The 20,412-nt window shown below is 42.0% G+C and overlaps 1 protein-coding gene across 1 annotated transcript in view; it reads right to left on the bottom strand.

Annotated features, from left to right (window-relative positions):
• RP9 (RP9 pre-mRNA splicing factor) overlaps window positions 1-10,120 on the bottom strand; it is a 46,411-nt gene extending 36,291 nt beyond the window's left edge. Inside the window, exons 1-2 of the mRNA XM_070728998.1 lie at window positions 9,759-10,120; window positions 2,776-2,806 (exon numbers count right to left, since the gene is read on the bottom strand). Coding sequence (XP_070585099.1) covers window positions 2,776-2,806; window positions 9,759-10,030 — 303 coding nt within the window. The 5' untranslated portion in view covers window positions 10,031-10,120. The remainder of the gene's footprint in view (window positions 1-2,775; window positions 2,807-9,758) is intronic.
• Window positions 10,121-20,412: the final 10,292 nt, after the last annotated feature.

Below are 20,412 nucleotides of genomic sequence, written 5' to 3'. Positions count from 1 at the left end.
TTCTTTTATGTACGCTGAGAGCATATGCACCAAGACAAATTCCTTGTGTGTCCAATCACACTTGGTCAATAAAATTCTATTCTATTCTATACAATTGATAAAGAAAGACAATATATTATTAGGTAATATAAACACTAGCAAAAGCACAGCTAATAAAAAACATGAACCTATTAAAACATTCCCAACCTTTCCAATGTTTTCCCCTCTTACTAATCCCCAGTGATGTTTCAGTCTGGTGAATCAAAAAGGAATGTTTTTAATGCCTTACGAAAACAGAGAAAATTCTCCTCTATCTGAAGCTTTAAGGGAAGTCTGTTCCACAAACATATAAAAACTAGAATATAACTTCAACAACTACTTTAGTCTAAAAAGACCACACAATTTTTCTTCTTTTCCCCCCAATTCTATCGATCCTGTTCTTAAATCTTGAATTTCATTTAAATATGTGTCACATAATTTTCTAATAGGACAATTGGTAGGAATCTGACATCTAGTTACTGATGAACCACATACTGAACACCAGATGGCTGGCAGGGTGGTGGGGCAATTATGCAATCTCCCAAAAAATAACACATCTCTTGTCCCTTGAAACTTGAAGACTCAAGGCAGCCCTCACCTCCCACCATTCAGGCTCAGAGCTGTAAGCTGCATCTGTAAAGCACTGGTGGAGAGAAGCTGGTGGGTGAATTCTAGCTTTGCCGTCCATTGCAGCTAGGAATCAGCCAGTTGGACCATGCTGTGCCAGATTGGTAAGGACGTCTTTCCATTAAAGCAGGCCCAACCAGCCACTGGCCTCCTCCTTTCCACTGGGCATGAAAGCACTTCTGGTGAGGAGGAAAAGAAGCTCAGTGGGAAAAGGCTTGGCAGGTATCAGAGATCCATTGAGTGATTTCCAGCTTCTGAGGGGGATTGAGCCTTATCACTCACATCTTTACCAGAGGGCATCGCTGGCAGCTACTTCCTGCAGTTCAAGAGGTCCATGCTTGACCCACTGCTGTTCGGCCTCTTCAATGTGCAGAGGCAGGAGGCGGTCACATGGGTTTTGTTCGCAGTCTGCAAGCTCGGGGCAGCAAGCAGCCAAGAGAGCAAGCCAGCAATCTGCCAGTTGCCTCTAATCTGCAGTTTACTCATGAGCGTTTACTCTTGGGAATCTCAAATACGGCTGAGAATGATCATTTGTGTTGTAATCACTGGATAGAATTACTAAACAGGCAGCCAAACTAAATGCCTGAAGGACCCCATTCCTTCATCGGGAGTCCAGCTGACTCAGTGATTGGCGAGTGGCTGAACTCCTTGAGAGATGAGTTCGCAGGGAGCTGATCTACCACTGGCTACAACAAAATGTTCATTCTCATCCATGTTTGAGATTCCTAGCTGCAATGGACAGCAAAGCTAGGGTTGACTTTGGCAATTTTTCTTAGCCAGACTGCTTCCTGGATGTGGCTTACAGCTCTGAGCCCAAAGCAGCATGAGGTCATGGTCTGCCTTGGCACTATCAGATTTGGGCTCTTAGTAGTCCATAGAGGACATGCTCGATGGGAATTGAGATCAGGGCCCCAGGAGGGTGCAGGCGAAGACTTTTACGGCTTTCTTTCTGTCTTGCAGAAGCAGAGATGGGCAAGAATACACAGTACCCCAGTGCAGTGCTCTCCCAAAGGCTGCCCATACTCCCTTGACACCTCAACAGTCCAGCCAGTGATCTCCTGCGAGTGCCCCTTGCAGGCCAGGCCGGCTTCAGGAAACACTCAGGAAGGGCTCCAATGCCACAATGTCCCATGAGCTTTCCTCACTCCCTGCATGCATTGGTCCACCCACCACCAGTATCACCTCTCCTCCTCCATCCACCTGCCAGCCCATGCCCTTCAGCCTTATCTTTGTGAGCAGCAGTGAGCAGAAGTGCGACTAAATTCTGCAAGTACTGGCAGGGCATGGCGTGGCATGGCTAGCCAGAATTTTTACTATGGTTTTGCGCAAACTGGCAAGGACCGGCTGAATCCCACCACTGCCGCTAAGAGCCCGAGGTTTGAGGACCTCTGCTGTATGCCATTATTTGTATATGTTTGAACCTGAAACTGTCTAAACCAGTGATGGCAAACCTTTTTTCCCATGGGTGCGGAAAGTACATGCACGAGTGCCCATATCCATAATTCAATGCCTGGGGAGGGTGAAAAAGGTCTCTTCCCCCACCCCCCCGGAATCCCAATGGAGGGCAGGAATAGCATATTTCCAACTTCTGGTGGGCCCAGTAGGCTCATTTTTTGCTCTCATCAGGCTCTAAAAGCTTCCCTGGAGCCTGGAGAGAGCAAAAATGCCCTTCTACATTCCCCTCTCTAAGGCCCACTATAAGTAAAAAATGCCCTTCCATAGCCCCTATGTGAGCCGAAAATCAACTGGCCAGCATGTACATGGACACTGGAGTTGAGCTAGGACAATAGCTTGTGTGCCAGCAGATATGGCTGCATGTGCCATCTGTGGCACCCATGTCATAGGTTCGCCATCACTGGTTAGACAGCTGAACCTACTCTCATGCCATATAGAATCAAATGTGGCATTCTATATGGAAAAGGTTGCACAGTAATGTTTTAAATGAAATCTGATGGATGTATTTTACTTAAAACTCAAATGCAAAAGTAACCACTAATACTTCTGTAGGTAAAAAATGGAATTCAGTGCAATCACAACCACTTAAAATATTTAGTGATAATTTGAAGAATATTTAGATTAAATCGGTTATAATTTCCTTTAAAAGATATTGTTTATAGCCCACTCACCTACCTTAATTAGCCCTGGAGGAAGTTTCTCATAGCTGAAAAATAGATTGAAAACATATCTTTAATAATTTTTCTGTAAAAAACAACAACAACTAAGCAATGATGATATTTTTAGTTGCCACAGGAGGATACTTTCTTTAAGTGTTTTCATTTGCCTTGCTTGGCAAATAGGAATTTTTTTTGGGCCATTGTAATGAAACAAAAATGAGTAGTTCCAATCATATAAAGAGTTCTCTCTAGATGACATGTTCATAACGACAGTTCCCAGTCTTTATTCCTCATCAAGAATCTGTCAGAAACATATCAGGTTTTTTTTTTGTGGAATCTAATTACTCTCAAGAGGAAAAAAAACAACAGTTTGTTTCTTCCCATTGGCACAAATGACAGAGTCATAAGATTTTTATTGACCTATGTAATTTATTATTATAAGATTTGAAATATTCGGCACGATTCCCTGGGTAATGAGTATTACATCTCAATAAGATAAATTTAGAAAAAAAGCAGAGTGGCAGCACTGTCCCAAAGGTGCTTTTTCAGGAGGCATCTGGACTCCTTATTTTTTCTTTTCTTTCTTCTTCACTTCTCATGAAGAAGAAATGAAGAATATAGTGGAGAATATAAGGGAAATCAAGAATATAAGGGTTAGAGAAATTTATTTATTTATTTATTCGATTTTTATGCCGCCCTTCTCCTTAGACACAGGGCGGCTTACAACATGTTAGCAATAGCACTCTTTAATAGCCAGCATATTTCCCCCACAATCCGGGTCTTCATTTTACCCACCTCGGAAGGATGGTAGGTTGAGTCAACCTTGAACTGGTGATGAGATTTGAACCGCTGATCTACAGATCTACAGTCAGCTTCAGTGGCCTGCAGTACAGCACTCTACCTGCTGCGCCACCCCAGAGAAGGAAAATACTACATAAGTGGTATCACACACCTGCTCAACTTGCATACTTTCAGCAGAATGTTAAGAATACTTGTTGGCACAGGTGTGAAAATAAGGAAGTGTTTATGCATATGATTAGGGAATGTCCGGAAGTGCAGAAATTTTGGAAAAAAGTGCAAGAGGATATTAATAGGATGTTAAATATACGATGGACAATTACAAAAGAAGGGGCGGTATTAGTTAAAAGTCTGTGGAGAGAGGTGGCATACAAATCTAATAAATAATAATAATAATGAGATGGGAGATTTTAGAGAAATAAAAGAAGCAGCGATAGAAAGCACTCAGGCGGTAATAGTCCTAGGTTGGAAGGATGCGACAAAATTGACAATACAAAATTGGTATCGGTACGTGGTGGATCATATTCAGTTTGAGATTATGGATAAGAGGATGAATTCAACTAATGAAACTAATCTACGGGAACTGATTTACTTGTCCAAATTGCAACTATAGTAATTTTTTGACTCCTATAGTAATTTTTATCATAACTACTCATCCATTTTCATCTGCATGAATGAATTTTGGATTTAATTTTGATTTAACATAGATAACTATTCCCCATTTTTTGACCGCTGCAAGGAAGGAAAAGACTTCCCCAAGGCTTAGAGAATGTAAAATGGCACCATCTTCTTTTTTAATATGAGTTTCCTGAAGACATATTATATTAAAGTTTTGTTGTAAAAGTTTGTGAAAAATATTTTTCCTTTTGCTAGGTGTGTTCAATCCATTAATATTAACTGAAAATCTTATTTCATTGTATCGCGATTTAGTTTGTGGGTTCTCTTTCCTTTTTCTTCCTTGCCTCCATCTGTGTTCTTGTCGTTGGGCCTTCTCTTCCATATTCCTCCCTTGTTGCTTTAACTCCAACTTCTTTGTTTAAAACAGTGTATTTCAACCTTTTTTCTTCAGGGGAACTCTTTGGTGTCATCAGATTTCTGGCAGAACCTTTACTATGTACTGGTACTAATTATGTCCCTTCAAGGCGAGCCTTGAACATTAAGGAAGGAATTTAATTAAAACAAAATGTATGTAACTGAATGACAAAATTACGGGGGTGAAACTTTTGCAACTTTTTTTGATGATTGATATTAGTTACTAACCAAATACCACATTTTATTCATGGAAAATTAGATGGCACACTGCAATCTTCAGGCTGCTGTAGTTTCAAAACTACTTGGCCTTTCAAGTTGATTTTTGGCAGGTGTACAAGAACACAGCAGCAATGAGGACTTCCAATTTGCACTTTCCTTCAAGTTGTTGAAAAAATATAAGAGTTCAATCTGAGATGGTGAGGTGGGGCTAATCTTTAAAATTGGTCCACTTGACAGAATAACCTTTTGGCATCTTCTACAGAGGTGATATTATATTTTGTGCTGACCACGGTTACCAACATACCCTCAGGAATTAGCCACCTAAAGGATATTTTATTTCTACTTAATTTGTTGGCTGGAGTTTGATAAGGTTTTGGCTTTTCTCGAACACGTGGGATTTGATGAAGTACTACTATTTCTTTGTGTTTTCTTTCAATAGATTGTAGACCTCGTCCCTTGTAGTTCATTTGGTAAATCTAATGTGTACTTCTCTAGCTAATCAATTTCTTCTTGTAAAACTTGTAAAGATTCTATATATTTCATCTATTTGTTGAGTCATTTCTTGAGGGGTTTTGTTTGTAATAGTTGCAAGTCCACACACCTTGGACCAAAATTGACAGGCAAAACCAGAACTTCTATTCACAAAATTGCTTTAAAAAGTGTTGATCCCATCTGCTTTCATAATAGAACAATAAAATGATCCCAACAATGTGTAATGTTATGGGACACTTTGATCTATGAGTAAGAAACAAATGCAATAAAAACATAAAAGTATGCATTGTGTGAAAAGACTGGACAGAAGAGCATTTTTTCTCAAAACTCTAAAATTGCCTAATGCGCTGAATGGCAGAGAAGAGATTTATCTCACACAGCGTTAGAATTAAGAAATAAAATCCCTTAGTGCAAGGTCAGTAACTGTTATCATTTATTATTTTATTTATTTTATTTATTGGATTTATATGTCACCTCTCTCCAAGGACTCGGGGCTGTTTACAACATATAAAAAAGACAATAAAAAACATCTTAAATCCAATTAGCTTAAAATTAACTAGTTTAAGAACCCCGATTTATGTTGCAAATATGGATACCTTTATGCAGGGCCGCCATCAGGAATTTTGGGGCCCCATACAGCCTAAGTGTCTGGGGGCCCCCTCCCTTCTTCCTTCCTTCCTTCCCTTTTTCTTTTTTTTCTCTTTTGGTTTTTTTCCCCTTCCTTCCTTCCTTCCTTCCTCTTTCTTTCTTTCTTCTTTTTCTTTCTTTCCTTTTTTCTCTTCTTTTTCTTTCCCCTCCTTCCTTTCTTCCCTCCATCCCTCCTTCCTTCCTTCCTTCCTTCCTTCCTTCCCTTTTAAATTTTCAAACTGTCTTCTTCATATTCCTGGCTGAGGAATTCTGAAAGCTGCAGTCAACTGTCTTCAGCCATTGTCCAGCCCTGTGCTATGGACCCCTCCCTCCACCCCCTGAAGAGGCCGGGGGCTTCTTTCCAAAGCCAGTGGCAGTGATGCCAGAACCCCCTTCCCTGGGGATGGGAGCAGGGGGGGGGGCTCCACTGGTCTCCCTCAACAAGACCTTCCGCAACACATCAGCCCTGCTGGGCAGGCCTCTTAGCCCCACCAAAGAAATGGGGGTTAAGGAAGACCCCCACCCCCCACCTTGCCCCAAACACTGGCACTCTGCATAACCCATGCGGGGGCTTTGGCTTCCCCTCTGCAGAACAGAAGCTGGGGACCTCTCCCTCCACATACACTGGATCCCTATGGCCCATCCGAGGGCTGGCAAAATAGGTGTGCCCCCCCCCACCTGCTTTTCTATCTCTCTCTCTCTCTCTTTCTCTCCCTCTCTTTCTCTTTTTGTCTCTCTTTCTCTCTCTACTTTTCTTTCTTTTTCTCTTTTTCTCTCCCTTTCTCTCTCTTTCTCTTTATATCTCTTTCTCTCTTTTTTCTCTCTCCCAACCTCTCTCTTTCTCTTTCTATCTCTTTCTCTCCCTCCCTCTCTCTTTCACTTTCTCTACCTCTTTCTCTCCCTCTCTCCCCTTCTCTCTTTCTTTCTCTTTCTCTCCCTCCCCCTCTCTCTTTCTCTTCCTCTTTTTATCTCTCTTTCTCTCTTTTTTCCCTTTTATCTCCCTTGCTCTCTTTCTCTCTCTCTTTCTCTCCCCCTCTCTTTGTCTCTTTCTATCTCTTTCTCTCCATCCCTCTCTCTTTCTCTTTTTATCTCTCTCGTTCTCTTTCTCTCTCTCTCTTTCTCCCCCCTCTCTCTGAAGTCGGGAGGGCCGGGTTGGCACCAAGGGAGCTCGAGACGGGGTGCAAAAGCAAACTACTCTGCCGGCCCGGGCCCACATCGGAAGGAAGGAAGGAAGGAATTGTAAAAGGGGCGATCAAGAGAGGAATGGGTGAATGAATGGACGGAGGGTGGGAAGGAAGGAAGGAGGGAGGGAAGGGACAGGAACAGAGGGAGGGTGCAAAGTAAGCAAGGAAAGGTGTGAAAGGGGAGAGTAAGAGAGGAAGGAGTGAAAGAAGGGAGTGAGGGAGGAAAGAAGGGAGAAAGGAGAAGGAAAGCAAGAAATGGAGGGAAGGAAAGAAAGAAAGAAAGAAAGAAAGAAAGAAAGGGGGAAGGGACAGGAACAGAGGAAGGAAGGAAGGAAGGAAGGAAACTTATGAAAGGGGAGAGTAAGAGAGGAAGGACTGAAGGAAGGGAGGGAGGGAAGAAGGTAGGAAGGAGAAAGAAAAGAAGAAATAGAGGAAGGGAAGGTAAAAGAGAGAAAGAAAAAGAGCAAGAAAGAGAAAGAAAGAAAAAGAAAGAGAATGAAAGAGAAATAAAAAGAGAGGGGGAATGAAAGAAATGGAAGGAGGGAAGGAAGGAAGGAGAGAAAGAAAGAGGGAGAAAGAAAGCAAGAGAAAGAAAAAAGAATGAAAGAGCAAGAGAGAAAGAGAGAAAGAAAGAAAAAGCAATGCAAGAAATTGTGATTTTTACAATTCCCTCCCCCGCTCCCCACAAACCAACTACCCCTCTACCGCAAGGCGCCGGGTTCCCCTTTCTCCCTCGTCCGCATCCTTGCGGCGGGGACTCACCAGGAGAAGTCTGGAGACCCACGCGGCTCCTCTGGGGGCCTTGCGGAAGGCGCCGGCGGAAGCCCCCATGGCCGGCGCTGGGTGTGAGGGAGGATGCTTTCTGCGTGGGCGGAGGCCCATCTTCGCCGGAAGGGCTGGGCAAGGGACGCCTCGGGGAAGGAGGGCAGGGCGGGAAGGGAAGGAGGGGGCTGGCGGGGGTTTAGGGAAGGGGAGCCGAGGCCAGCCTTGCAGTAGTCGACTGGGCTCAGCAGCAGAAGCCCCGGGCCCGCCCCCCCCCCATTATTCAGGCTCTCTTCGGGGTTGGGGAGTTTTTGGGGGGCGCCGGGGCCCGGGGGCCCCCAATTTTCCAATTTTCCCCGGGCCCGGGACAGCAGTCCCAGTAATACCCGTCTATCGGCGGCCCTGCCTTTATGAACAGTTTAGACAAATGAACAGAGTTTAAAATGGAACAGTAGTCATTTAGCACAATTCTTGATTTGAAGATTCAAGTACAGTGGTACTTCAACTTAAGAACTTAATTTGTTCCATGACCAGGTTCTTAAGTAGAAAAGTTTGTAAGTAGAAGCAATTCTTCCCATAGGAATCAATGTAAAAGCAAATAATGTGTGCAATCCCATTAGGAAAGAAATAAAAGCTCAGATTTTGGGTGGGAGGAGGAGGAGGAAGAAGAGGAGGCGAGTCACTGCCGAAGGAAGAAGGTGAGGGGAATCAAAAAAATCCAAAATCTAAGGCTTAAAAAAAAAGAGGGACTGAGGCGGCAAGGAGGAGCATGCACCTCCCATACCCCCAGCGTGAGGCTGTCTCCCATACACTGAGTTAGAGACAGAAACCCAGGCGGGCAAGAGTGGGGAAGCTCCTGCTCCTTTGACAGAAAGGTGGTTGCTGCTGCTGCTACTTGCTTCCTCTTCCTTCCCATGCTGAAGGGCTCCCCTCTTCTCTCGCTCACTCGCTTTGTAGCCGGCACCTTTCCTTCACTGTGGTGACTCCTCAGTTTGGCTGAAGCTGAGTTGATCCAGCCAGGGCAAAGCTCCCCCTTTTGCCTTTCCGCACTCAGAAGCTCCAGGAAGCAACCTCACAACGGGTGTGTGGGAGGCAGCACAAGGGAGTCACCACAAGGAAGTGCTTTATTCAACTCTCCAAGCCTGGATTGACAAAGCCTTCTTAAGCGTCACCAAATGGCTCCTCTGGCAGCCTAGAAAAGCCTGAGATGGCCGGGATTAAAGGGGGAGGAAGAGCAGCCTTCATGCTGCTCTCAAATTTCCTGGGAAATTTTTCCAGACTCGGGTTCTTAAGTAAAAAATGGTTCTTAAGAAGAGGCAAAAAAAATCTTGAACAACCGGTTCTTATCTAGAAAAGTTCTTAAGTAGAGGTACCACTGTAGTTACCAAAGTAGTACTATATGGACATCGACACCATTGATTCATAGTCAGAATGTTACTGTGAGGTGGGGCAGCTTTTCAGGGGGTTTTTGTTAGACGGCCTCAAAACGTTTTAGGTCCTGGATTATTTTCTTTTGTTTATCTGAGCCAATATTCCTGTGTTCTTCTATGTCTTCAATTAACGGTGATCAGAAGTGGGTAGTTAACTTGAAATAGGCACCAAGACTTGATGGGCTGCTAGTTGCGGATAAATCTCATGCTTTTTCTTAAGAAACTAGATAGAAAACTTTGACAACCCACAGCGATGTGGAAAGCCGATAGAATACAATCCTAATCACCAACCTTTGTCTCTCAGCCTACGGCAACTTCAACACCACAACCCAGCTGTAGTTGTGCATAGGATTATGAAGTGTACCATCCCAACCTTACAGACTTGCGTGCTGTTAATGGTCACGGGATTGGGGAGGGGGATAAACAAGTCAAGGGACCGACGAAGATCTGCTTACAAAGATTCCAGATGTTGGATCTGTTGGATTTGCTGCACCACCCGCTTATTTCTCTTTTGCTCCTTCCGATCCTGCTCTTTATGGTTTGTCTGGGAGCTGCAGCTGGGCAGGGATTCGCTGGCGCTCCGATGTTTCCGGACGCTGCCGCCTGCCCCTGCCTCTTCCTGCCTGCCTCCTTGGGACATGGCCGCGCTGACTGTACCAGAACCGAGGCAAGCGATTGGGTTCCCAAACCGGGCTTGGTCCGCGCTCGACCGGCGCCTCCATGTCATCTTCACTTCCAGGTCGAAGTGGAAACAAACACTTCCTTCAGCTAATGGGGTTACTTCTTTCGAGGCAGCGCCCCCTTCTCTTATTCCAGCCCTTTGGCCGAGGGATCGCGAAAGCTTTGCACCACTTTGGGCGGGACCAGATGGAAGGGAAAGCTGCGGTATTTACAGCATCGCTTGCAGTTGTAACTGGGATTCGATTTTTTTTGGGGGGAGAAAGGGTTACCTGCTAAAGCTGTTTTAACCCCTCGTAATATAATAATTAGACTTCTAGATCTGGTGGCAACTTTCAGGAAACGTGAACAGGATTTGGATAGAACTGTCGATGTAGGAACACCTCAGCGTCTCGTTTTTCATTGCTTCCCTTTGGAAGAGTGGCCCTCCGCCGGCTCCAGGGCCGAAGTCCATATTTATTTACTTCTTTACCAGGATTTACCCTGAGGTACGCAAAGTCAGTTTCCCCTGCATGTGAATATTGATCAACTTCAAAATATCTCTCAATCTCTACCAAGGAGAAAAATACGTTTGTAGAAAAAAGAAGAACAGAAGTTCTGTCATCTCCACAGTCCCCTCTTCCTGCTTCTGAGGCAACTTGGTTGCTGGTTGTTGAGGATATGTCTTCAAAATAAAATCTCTATCTTAGCCTACCCATCAGGGCAAGTAGAACCCAGATTAAAGAGATGCACAAGGAAAGTGGAATTTACCTGTGGAAAATAGCCATTAGGTAGTCTTTGCTTAATAATCACAATTGAGGCTGGTATGTCTATTGCTAAGAGCTGTGGTCATTAAGTGAAAAAACATGTTTGATTGTGACTGATTTATGACTTGACTTCAGCATATTTGTTAAAAAAGACTTGTAATTTTACTACCAGTTTCTCTATTGGCTACTTGTAGGAAGATAGCTGTGAAGCATCAGAATCTTGGTCACAAGACTGGGATACTACAATTGTTGTAAATAACAACTAAATACAAAATACCCACATTTCAATCATGTGACTGTAAGGACACTGCAACAGTCATAACTGCAAGTGCCACTCATTTTTGTCAACACCATTGTAAATTTTTGCTAAGAGGGCAGTTTAAAAGCCTTGCAGACTTAAATTATTTAGATGCTATCAATAATTTGTTGTTATTTTGATCTTGTAAGGTTTTTGAGTAAAGCAAAATGAGGTATTTCGTAAAGGTAAAATAAAGGAGGACAGGAGGAGGGAGACTTTTTAAAAAAAGTGGTTGTAAGGCCAAGCCCGAAGATGTGGGAACGTAATCTGGATGGATGCCTTCAAGGAAGGACTCTTGTCCTCCCACTCTTCCAGGGAGGGTCAGTAGAGTGAAGAAGGGGAAAGCAAGTAACTAAGAGGAAAACAAAAGGGGGAAGGGATTAAATGTATATATTATGAGTGATTGTATTATAATGGTTTTAAATGTGACTGATTTGGGATCAGATTTCAAACGCCATAGAGCATTAAGGATGGCTAAGCAAAACAAGGTAGATGTCACTGTTCACTATAAGCTGTGCGCATGTGCATGCGCGGCCCACAAAATACCCCCACGCACCCTTTTCCACGGGCATGCGCTCCCCATCCCCCTGGCAGCCTGGGGGGGGGAGGCACCGGCAGTAGACAATGGGTGGAAGGAAAGGGAGCCACGGCCGCCCCTGCCTCCCCACGGTGCTTTTGGCCTCCTCGTGCCCCTGGCCTCACGGCGCTGCCCCTCGCCCACCCGATCCGCCCCCTCGCCCGCTTTCTCCTCTGCCTCCTGCCTTGGGGCGTGACTTCTCCCGCGGCGGTCGCTGTAGCGGCTGCAGCTTCTTCCCATCCTCGCTCTCAGCCAGGGGGCTGCGAGAGAGGGTTTTCTCCGCGCGCTTCGGGAATGCCCGCCCCGCCCCGCCCCTCTTGCAGCCCCTTCGCTGAGAGCGCTTTCGTCCCAGACTTTCAGCAAGGGGGCTGCAGTAGAGGCAGGGCAGGTGTTCCAGAAGCACTTGGAGAAAGCGCTCTCACAGCCCCCTTGCTGACAGAGAGAGGGGGGGAGAGATATAGCAAGAGAGAGAACAAGAGAAAGAAAGCAAGAGAGAAAGAGAGAGCAACAGACAGAGTGACATAGAAAGAGGGAGAGAGAAAGTGAGAAAGAGAGAGAGAGCAAGAGGGGGAGAGAGAAAGAGAGAGAAATAATTCTTGATTTAAAGCATATGGTAAAAAGAACCCAAATAATAACAGAGAAAAAAAACCCAGCCGTTTTTGTGTGTGTGTGTACGTGTGTGTGTACATGTGTGTGTACATGTGTGTGTGAACTCTTGAACCATTTCCAATAGCCCTCATCTGTTATTGGAAATGGTTCAAGAGTTCACACACTCACACACACACAAGGGGGGAGAAGACAGGGATAGAAAAAGAGGAGAAGATAGTAATAATAGTAATAGATTTTGGTTTTGTTTTATTATTAATTTCTTTTAATAAAAAGGGGAATTTTTTTCTTGTTTGTTTGTTTATTTTATTTATTTATTTATTTATTTATTTAATTTATTTATACTTCTATGCCACCCAGACCCAAAGGGACTGCCGCTCAGACACTATACTTTTCCATGCACACCGAAAAAAAATTAGAGGGAACATTGGTAGATGTTATGGTTTTCACAGAAAGGCATAAAAGACACCGAGGAAGGGACAAACTGGTAAATGATAAAAATTGGAAATTGGATATATGAATCTCGTGATACCCAAAATATTAGAGGTACTGTGATTTTTATTTACCAGAGGGTCTCATTTGAGCAGGTGGGAGTTCAGAGAGACAGCAAAGGGAGGTGGTTATTTGTTAAAGGAAAAATAAATCAAAAGAAATTGACATTGGCGGCAATTTATGCCTCAAATGCAAAAACAAAACAATTTACAATAATCACAAAGAGAAAGTTGGACAATTTTATGGAGGGCACAATGTTTTTGGCAGGAGATTTTAACATGCAATTAACAAATGAGATTAGAAATAGTAGAATGCTACATTTAAACAGACTTAATAAGATGGACCTTCATGCAGACCTACCAAATAGAAGTACTTATTATTCAGCAAGATATCATACATTTAGTTGCATCGATTACAGTGGTCCCTTTACTTTCGCAGGTCCAACTTTCACGAAAAGTCTATACAACGTGTTTTCAAAAAATAAATAAATAATTTTTTTGAAAACCCATGGCATTTTTTTTATTTTTAAAATTTAAATATGTAATATATTTAAAAAGATCCGCTTCTGCCCCAGCCTCCCGATCCCTCTCCTTTAATTCTTGGTGTTGGTATGCTCCACTTGAAGCCCAGCCTTGCAGGTGGACAAGACCACTCTAACTCACCCGAGCGGAAGGAGCTGAGGGCATTGTTGGGTCAGGGGGCCGTGCTGCCTCTTTTTCCGCCGCCATTGCTTACTGCCGCCCGCTGCCGCTGCCTCTTCTTCCCCCACCCACCTAAGCCAACCGACCTCCCAACTGACCGGCCTGGAATCCTAGCTTTGAGTCCTGGCCTAGATCCCTCTTGAGCTTCCCCTTTCCCGGCCTTGAACCTGAGCACCAGTGCTGCCGCCGCCGCCATGGAAGACGCCGGCAGCAAGCTCAGCAAAGCCCCCAGCTTGCCGCCCTGTTGCCTCTGCTTGTTCTGGGGATAAGTAAAATCAGGAATGGAGGGGGAGGAAGGAAGGGAGCTTCTCTACTTTGAGGAAATTTGACTTGCGCGGGCGATCTTGGAATGTGTGCCCCCGCGAAAGTCAAGGGACCACTGTATATATTAATGAATAGGGTGGGAAATATACAAGTTTTAAAAGTAGAAATTAAAAGTATTTGGCTGTCAGGTCATGCCCCACTATTGGCAGAATTGAAAATGTGTCAGGAATGTAATCAAAGATCTGGAGATACAATGTGGCGGTAGCCTCCAATGAACAAGATAAAAATAACTGAAGACAGAGTTAAGTGAATATTTTAGAATTAATGATGTGATATACAACAATCAATTGTTTGGGATGCATGCAACACATGTATGAGGGGACAATGTATATGTATGGAAGTAGATATAAGAAAGAGGTGTGGTAGAGAAAGGGAGGGCAGGATAAGGAAAATAGTTTTGATACAAGAACAGTTGAGAATAACCAAGAGTAGGGAAGCTATTTTAATGTCCAAATTAGATATTCAAATAACAACAAAAAAAAAATCTTGGTATTAATATGACAGCTAAAGTTTCTAGCATAAAAGAAAATAACTATGACAAATTAATGAACAAAGTACAAAATGATTTTGCGAAATGGAAGAAACTACAATTTTCATTATTAGGGAGAATAGCAGCTATTAAATGTAACATTTGCCAAAAATACTATTTTTATTCCAAACAATTCCAATCCATCTGAAACAAGAATTTTTTATAAAATTGAATAGAATCACCAGTAATTTTATTTGGCAGAATAAGCGTCCCAGAATTCGTCTAAAATATTTACAGGATAGAAAAGAAGAAGGAGGCCTGGCCTTACCAATTTGGAAAGATTATTACATCGCCGCATCCCTAACATGGATAAGAGAATGGATGCTCCTATCTAATACTAGGCTATTAAATTTAGAAGGACATGACCTTCATTCAGGATGGCATTATTACCTTTGGGATGAAAAATCTAAAACGCACAAATATTTCACCAACCATTTGATTAGGAAATCCCTAGTGTACACTTGGAAAAAAGTCAGGATAAAACTCTACAAAGGAATCCCACTTTGGTATGCCCCGTTGGAAGCTTATGTACACCCTAACTTCCACAAAAAAATAATATAATAAGGTACAAAGACATAATAAATATTAATGGAGAAATCAAAACCAGAACAGAATTAGAAAACATGGGTCAAAAAACAGAATGGTGGGAGTATCTACAGATATAATCTAAATTTAACAAAGATAAAAACAAGCCAGGAATAGTCAAAAATGCTCCTTTAGATAAATTATGTACAGGATCCCAGGAACAACTGATTAAATTTTTTTATTGCTATCTAACCTTTAACGAATTTGATAATACTAATATAAAAATAAACATTAAACAATGGAACCTCGATCTTAAAATAGAAATCAAAGAAGATGAATGGCAATTATTATGGAACAGAAATTATAAATTAACCATAGCTACATCCTACAAAGAAAATTTAATTAAAATGTTCTACAGGTCGCACATTACCCCGATAAAATTAACAAAACTAAATAACCAACTATCACCTTACTGCTGGAAATGTCATCAAGAACTAGGTACTTACTTCTACCTATGGTGGCAATGTAAAAAAGCACAGAATTACTGGAATATAATTGGACTCTGGATTGATGAAATATTAAAGTTGAAATAGAAAAAACTCCGGAATGCTTCCTTCTGGGTATCCTTAGACAAAATCTGCCCAAAATCCAAATACACCTAATCATTCATTTAACCACCGCAGCCAGATTAACATTTGCGCAGTGGTGGAAAAATGAAGACATACCTCCAAAAGACGCAATAGTTAAGAAAATTAAATACTGCGCAGAGATGACTAAACTAACCATGTTAGTCAGAAATGAAATCGAGTCCTCATTGAATAACTGTTGGGATCCCTTCTACAGATGGTTAAAAAAAAAAGAGAATAATATGCTGTAATAATGAAATGATCTGTATAAATTTGACCAGATACAAATCCAGTATATATTCTCTCTTTTCCTTTTTAATAGTAACAAGAGATATTAGATATATAAATACAAAATTTTTATTTTTAGTTCCAAAATCTCTATATTTCGATTAATTCAACGCTTGCTTTTACCTATCTACATGACTAATCTGATCCAAGGTAACGAGCTAACAAATTTGAAATTAGTTCATATTCTCAACACAGCGCCACCGTACACTCGCCCACCCCTTTCTCTTCCTTTTCTTTCTTCTTTCCTTTATCTTCTTGCTTCTCCCCTCTTTCTTCCCCCTTCTTCTCCTATCTATTTTCTATCTTCCCTCTATCCCCCTCTCTATAAGTCTATATGTTTATTAATTGTTATACTTTTATATTTAGACGTATTGTACTAAGACTCAACTGTTATTTGTTTTGATTATTTTTTATGTTTTGTATATTTGTAAATAAAATTATTTTTTTTAAAAGAGAGAATAACCAAGAGTAGGGAAGGGAATACCCTATTGAAATTGTAAAGGAAACAATTGAAATTGTTTGATGAGATCCAATGGAAAAAAATGAGAATGACAATGAGACAAAAAATAATGAGTTTGGGGACAAAATCAATGAATGAAATGGCAAGATATGTAAAGAAGAGGAAAGAAAAATCATGTATATTAACATCAAGAGACCCTAGTGGAGCAGTTAGATACGGTAAAGAGCAGGTAAATGCTTTTGATGTTGGGAAAATAGTAAATGAAGAGGATAAACAAATATTGAATGTAGAAATCACACAGGATGAAATTGCTAAAGTAATTAAAGGGTTAAAACAAGCCAAAGCACCTGACCCTGATGGGTTTACAGAATTTTATAAAAGATGAAGATGGTGCCGTGGATTTTGCCTATCTGGACTTCAGCAAAGCCCTTGATACGGTTCTACATAAAGAGCTGATAGATAAATGAGTGAAGATTGGACTCAATTCCTAGATAGTTCAGTGGATTTTCAGTTGGCTGAAGCGTAGATATCAGAGGGTTGTTGTTAATGGTGAGTATTCTAAGCAGAGCCTGGTTACAAGCGGTGTGCCACAAAGGTCTGTTCTGGTTCCTATTCTTTTTAATATATTTGTGAGTGACAGGGGAACGTATGATAGGGAAGTTTTGCCTATTTGCCGATGACTATAAAGTGTGCAATAGGGTTGATATTCCTGGAGGGGTCTGTAATATGGCAAATGATTTAGCTTTACTAGATAAATGGTCAAAGCAATGGAAACTGCAGTTTAATGTTTCCAAATGTAAAATAATGCACTTGGGCAAAAGGAATCCTCAATCTGAGTATTGTATTGGCAGTTCTGTGTTAGCAAAAATTTCAGAAGAGAAGGATTTAGGGGTAGTGATTTCTGACAGTCTCAAAATGGGTGAACAGTGCAGTCAGGCGGTAGGGAAAGCAAGTATAATGCTTGGCTGCATAGCTAGAGGTATAACAAGCAGGAAGAGGGAGACAGTGAGACCACACTTGGAATACTGTGTTTAGTTCTGGCGACCTCATCTGCAAAAGATATTGATAAAATTGAATGGGTCCAAAGACGGGCTACAAAAATGATGGTAGGTCTTAAGCATAAAACTTATCAGGAAAGACTTAATGAACTCAATCTGTGTAGTGTGGAGGACAGAGGGAAAAGGGGACATGGTCGAAACATTTAAATATGTTAAAGGGTTAAATAAGGTTCAGGAGGGAAGTATTTTCAATAGGAAAAGAAATGAAGCATATATAAGAGTGAATGGCAAAGAACACAGAGGATTGAAATTCAAACTGGTACTAAACAGGACTGCCCATTATCCCAATGTTATTTGTAAAGGCAATGGAGACATTAGCTAATAAGATAAAACAAGACAATACAGTGGCACCTCTACTTAAGAACTTAATTCATTCCGTGACCAGGTTCTTAAGTAGAAAAGTTTGTAAGTAGGAGCAATTTTTCCCATAGGAATCAATATAAAAGCAAATAATGCTTGCAAACCCATTAGGGAAGAAATAAAAGCTTGGAATTTGGGTGGAAGGAGAAGGAAGAAGAGGAGGAGGAGAGTCGCTTCCGAAGGAAGATGGTGAGGTGAGGGGAATCAAAAAATCCAAAACTTTAAGGCTTAAAAAAAGGGGGGGGGGACTCTGAGGCAGCGAGGAGCACATGCCTGCCACACACCTGTGCGAGTCTGCCTCCCATACACTGCACCAGAGACAGAAACCCAGGTGGGCGACAAGGTGGGAACCTCCTGCTCCTTTGACTGAAAGGCTGCTTCCTCTTCCCTCCCATACTGAAGGGGTCCCTTCTCTCGCTCGCTTTGTAGCCAGTGCCTTTCCTTCACTGTGGTGACTCCTTGATTTGGCTGAAGTCGAGTTGATCTGGCTGGGGTGAGTGCCCCTTTTTGCCTTTTCGTGCCAAGTTGCTCCAGGAGGCAATCTTGCACCGGGTGTATGGGATGCAGCGCAAGGAAGTCAACATAGCAAAGTGTTTTATTCCCTCTCCAAGTGCCCAGAGAAAAGAAAATGCTTTGTTTGCTGTGGACTGCCAAAGCCTCCTTAAGCGCCACCAAAAGGCTCCTCTGGCAGCCCAGAAAAGCCTGAGATGGCCAGGATTAAACGGGAATGGCAGAAAACTGGCCAGGCCTTTGTGCTATTCTCAAATTTCCTTGGGAATTTTTCCAGGCTTGGGTTCTTAAGTAGAAAATGGTTCTTAAAAAGATGCAAAAAAAAATCTTGAACACCCGATTCTTATCTAGAAAAGTTCTTAAGTAGAGGCGTTCTCAGGTAGAGGTACCACTGTACTTGGGAAGGATATAAAATAGAAGAATTAGAAATGAAATTAAACCTATTGGCAGATGATGCAATCATATTGACCCAAATCCCTATGGAGAGGATTAAAGGTATAAAAACTATTTTGCAAGAGTTTAAACAGCAATCGGGGTTATCGGTCAATATGGAAAAATCAGTGATTATGTGTTTAAACATAGGTCCAAGAAAGCAGATAGAAATTAGGAAGGAATCAAGGTTGAAGTTGGGACTAAAGAAAATGAAATATTTGGGAGTTTGGTTATTGAGCAATCCAAGGAAAATTGTGGAGGGGAACTATATACAGATACGGAGGAAAATGTTAAAACAGATGACGAGTTGGAAAGAAAAATGGTTAAGGAGAATGGCCAAAATAAGAGCATTAAAAATGATGATAGCTCCTAAGATGATATATCTGTTTCAGGTATTGACAGGTGGTTTATCAGCAGCATGGTTAAGGGATTGGGACAAATAACTCAATGGTTGGTTTGAAGAAGATAAAAAACGGAGAGTAAGGAAAAGTGGTTAATAGCTAATGAAAAAGATAATGGATGAGGAAGCCCCAGTTTGGAGTTGTAAAGAGATGTGTTTCAAATTGAAAGATTAATGGAGTCGCAACTATTTGAAAATAAATGGGTGAAGTTGGAAAAAGAGATGAGTGGGATAAAGGTGGAATAAGAGCGATCTAGATAAACTAGATAAACCTGTTACAGCAAACCACCTTCCCAAGCTGAAGGAGATCAGCAATTGGCAGATGACCTGAATGTGTTCTACTGCAGGTTTGAAAAGAAACCTCAACCACTTACGTGCACAACCTCCATCCCAGACACACCAACAACAGCTAAATCTTCTACAACTGAACCCATCCCATTGTGTTTACAACCCCTAGTGATCACAGAAAAGGAAGTGAAAGATCTATTTCTCAGACAGAAGCCTGGAAAAGCACCAGGCCCAGACAAGATAACTCCTTCTTGCTTAAAAGTCTGTGCTGACCAATTGGCCCCCATCTTCACCCAAATCTTCAACAAATCACTAGAGTTGTGCTATGTTCCTTCCTGCTTCAAACGCTCGACTATCATCCCAGTGCCAAAGAAGCCCTCCATCAAGGAACTGAATAACTACAGACCAGTTGCTCTAACATCTGTAGTTATGAAAACCTTTGAAAGGCTAGTGATGTTCCATTTGAGAGCCATCACGGATCCACTGTTAGACCCCCTGCAATTTGCATACCGAGCAAATAGATCAACAGATGATGCTGTTAATATGGCTCTACACTACATTTTTCAACATCTTGAATCTCCAATGACCTACGCCAGGGTCCTCTTTGTGGACTTCAGTTCAGCATTCAATACCATTGTACCGGACATTCTCTTAACCAAACTAAATCAGCTAGCGGTACCTGAACACACTTGTAAGTGGATCACAAGCTTCCTAACAGACAGGAAGCAGCAGGTGAAGCTAGGAAAAATCACATCAGATATATGTACAATTAGCACAGATGCCCCCCAAGGCTGTGTACTCTCACCACTTCTCTTCTCTCTATACACTAATGACTGCATCTCATACGATCCATCTGTTAAACTACTGAAGTTTGCAGATGATACAACAGTGATCGGACTCATTCGAGACAATGATGAATCCGCATACAGACGGGAAGTTGAACAACTATCCTTGTGGTGTGACCAGAACAATCTAGAACTGAACACACTCAAAACTGTAGAAATGGTGGTAGACTTTAAGAGAAACCCTTCCACCCTTCCACCTCTCACAATACTAGACAACACAGTATCAACAGTAGAGACCTTCAAATTTCTAGGTTCTATCATATCTCAAGACTTAAAATGGTCACCTAACATCAAAAACATCATCAAAAAAGCACAACAAAGAATGTTCTTTCTGCGCCAGCTCAGGAAGCTCAAACTGCCCAAGGA

This window comes from Erythrolamprus reginae, chromosome Z (assembly GCF_031021105.1).
Source record: "Erythrolamprus reginae isolate rEryReg1 chromosome Z, rEryReg1.hap1, whole genome shotgun sequence".
Lineage (NCBI taxonomy): Eukaryota > Metazoa > Chordata > Lepidosauria > Squamata > Dipsadidae > Erythrolamprus > Erythrolamprus reginae.
Note: the sequence above shows the minus strand (reverse complement) of the source record. Positions and strands in the feature narration are given on the sequence as shown.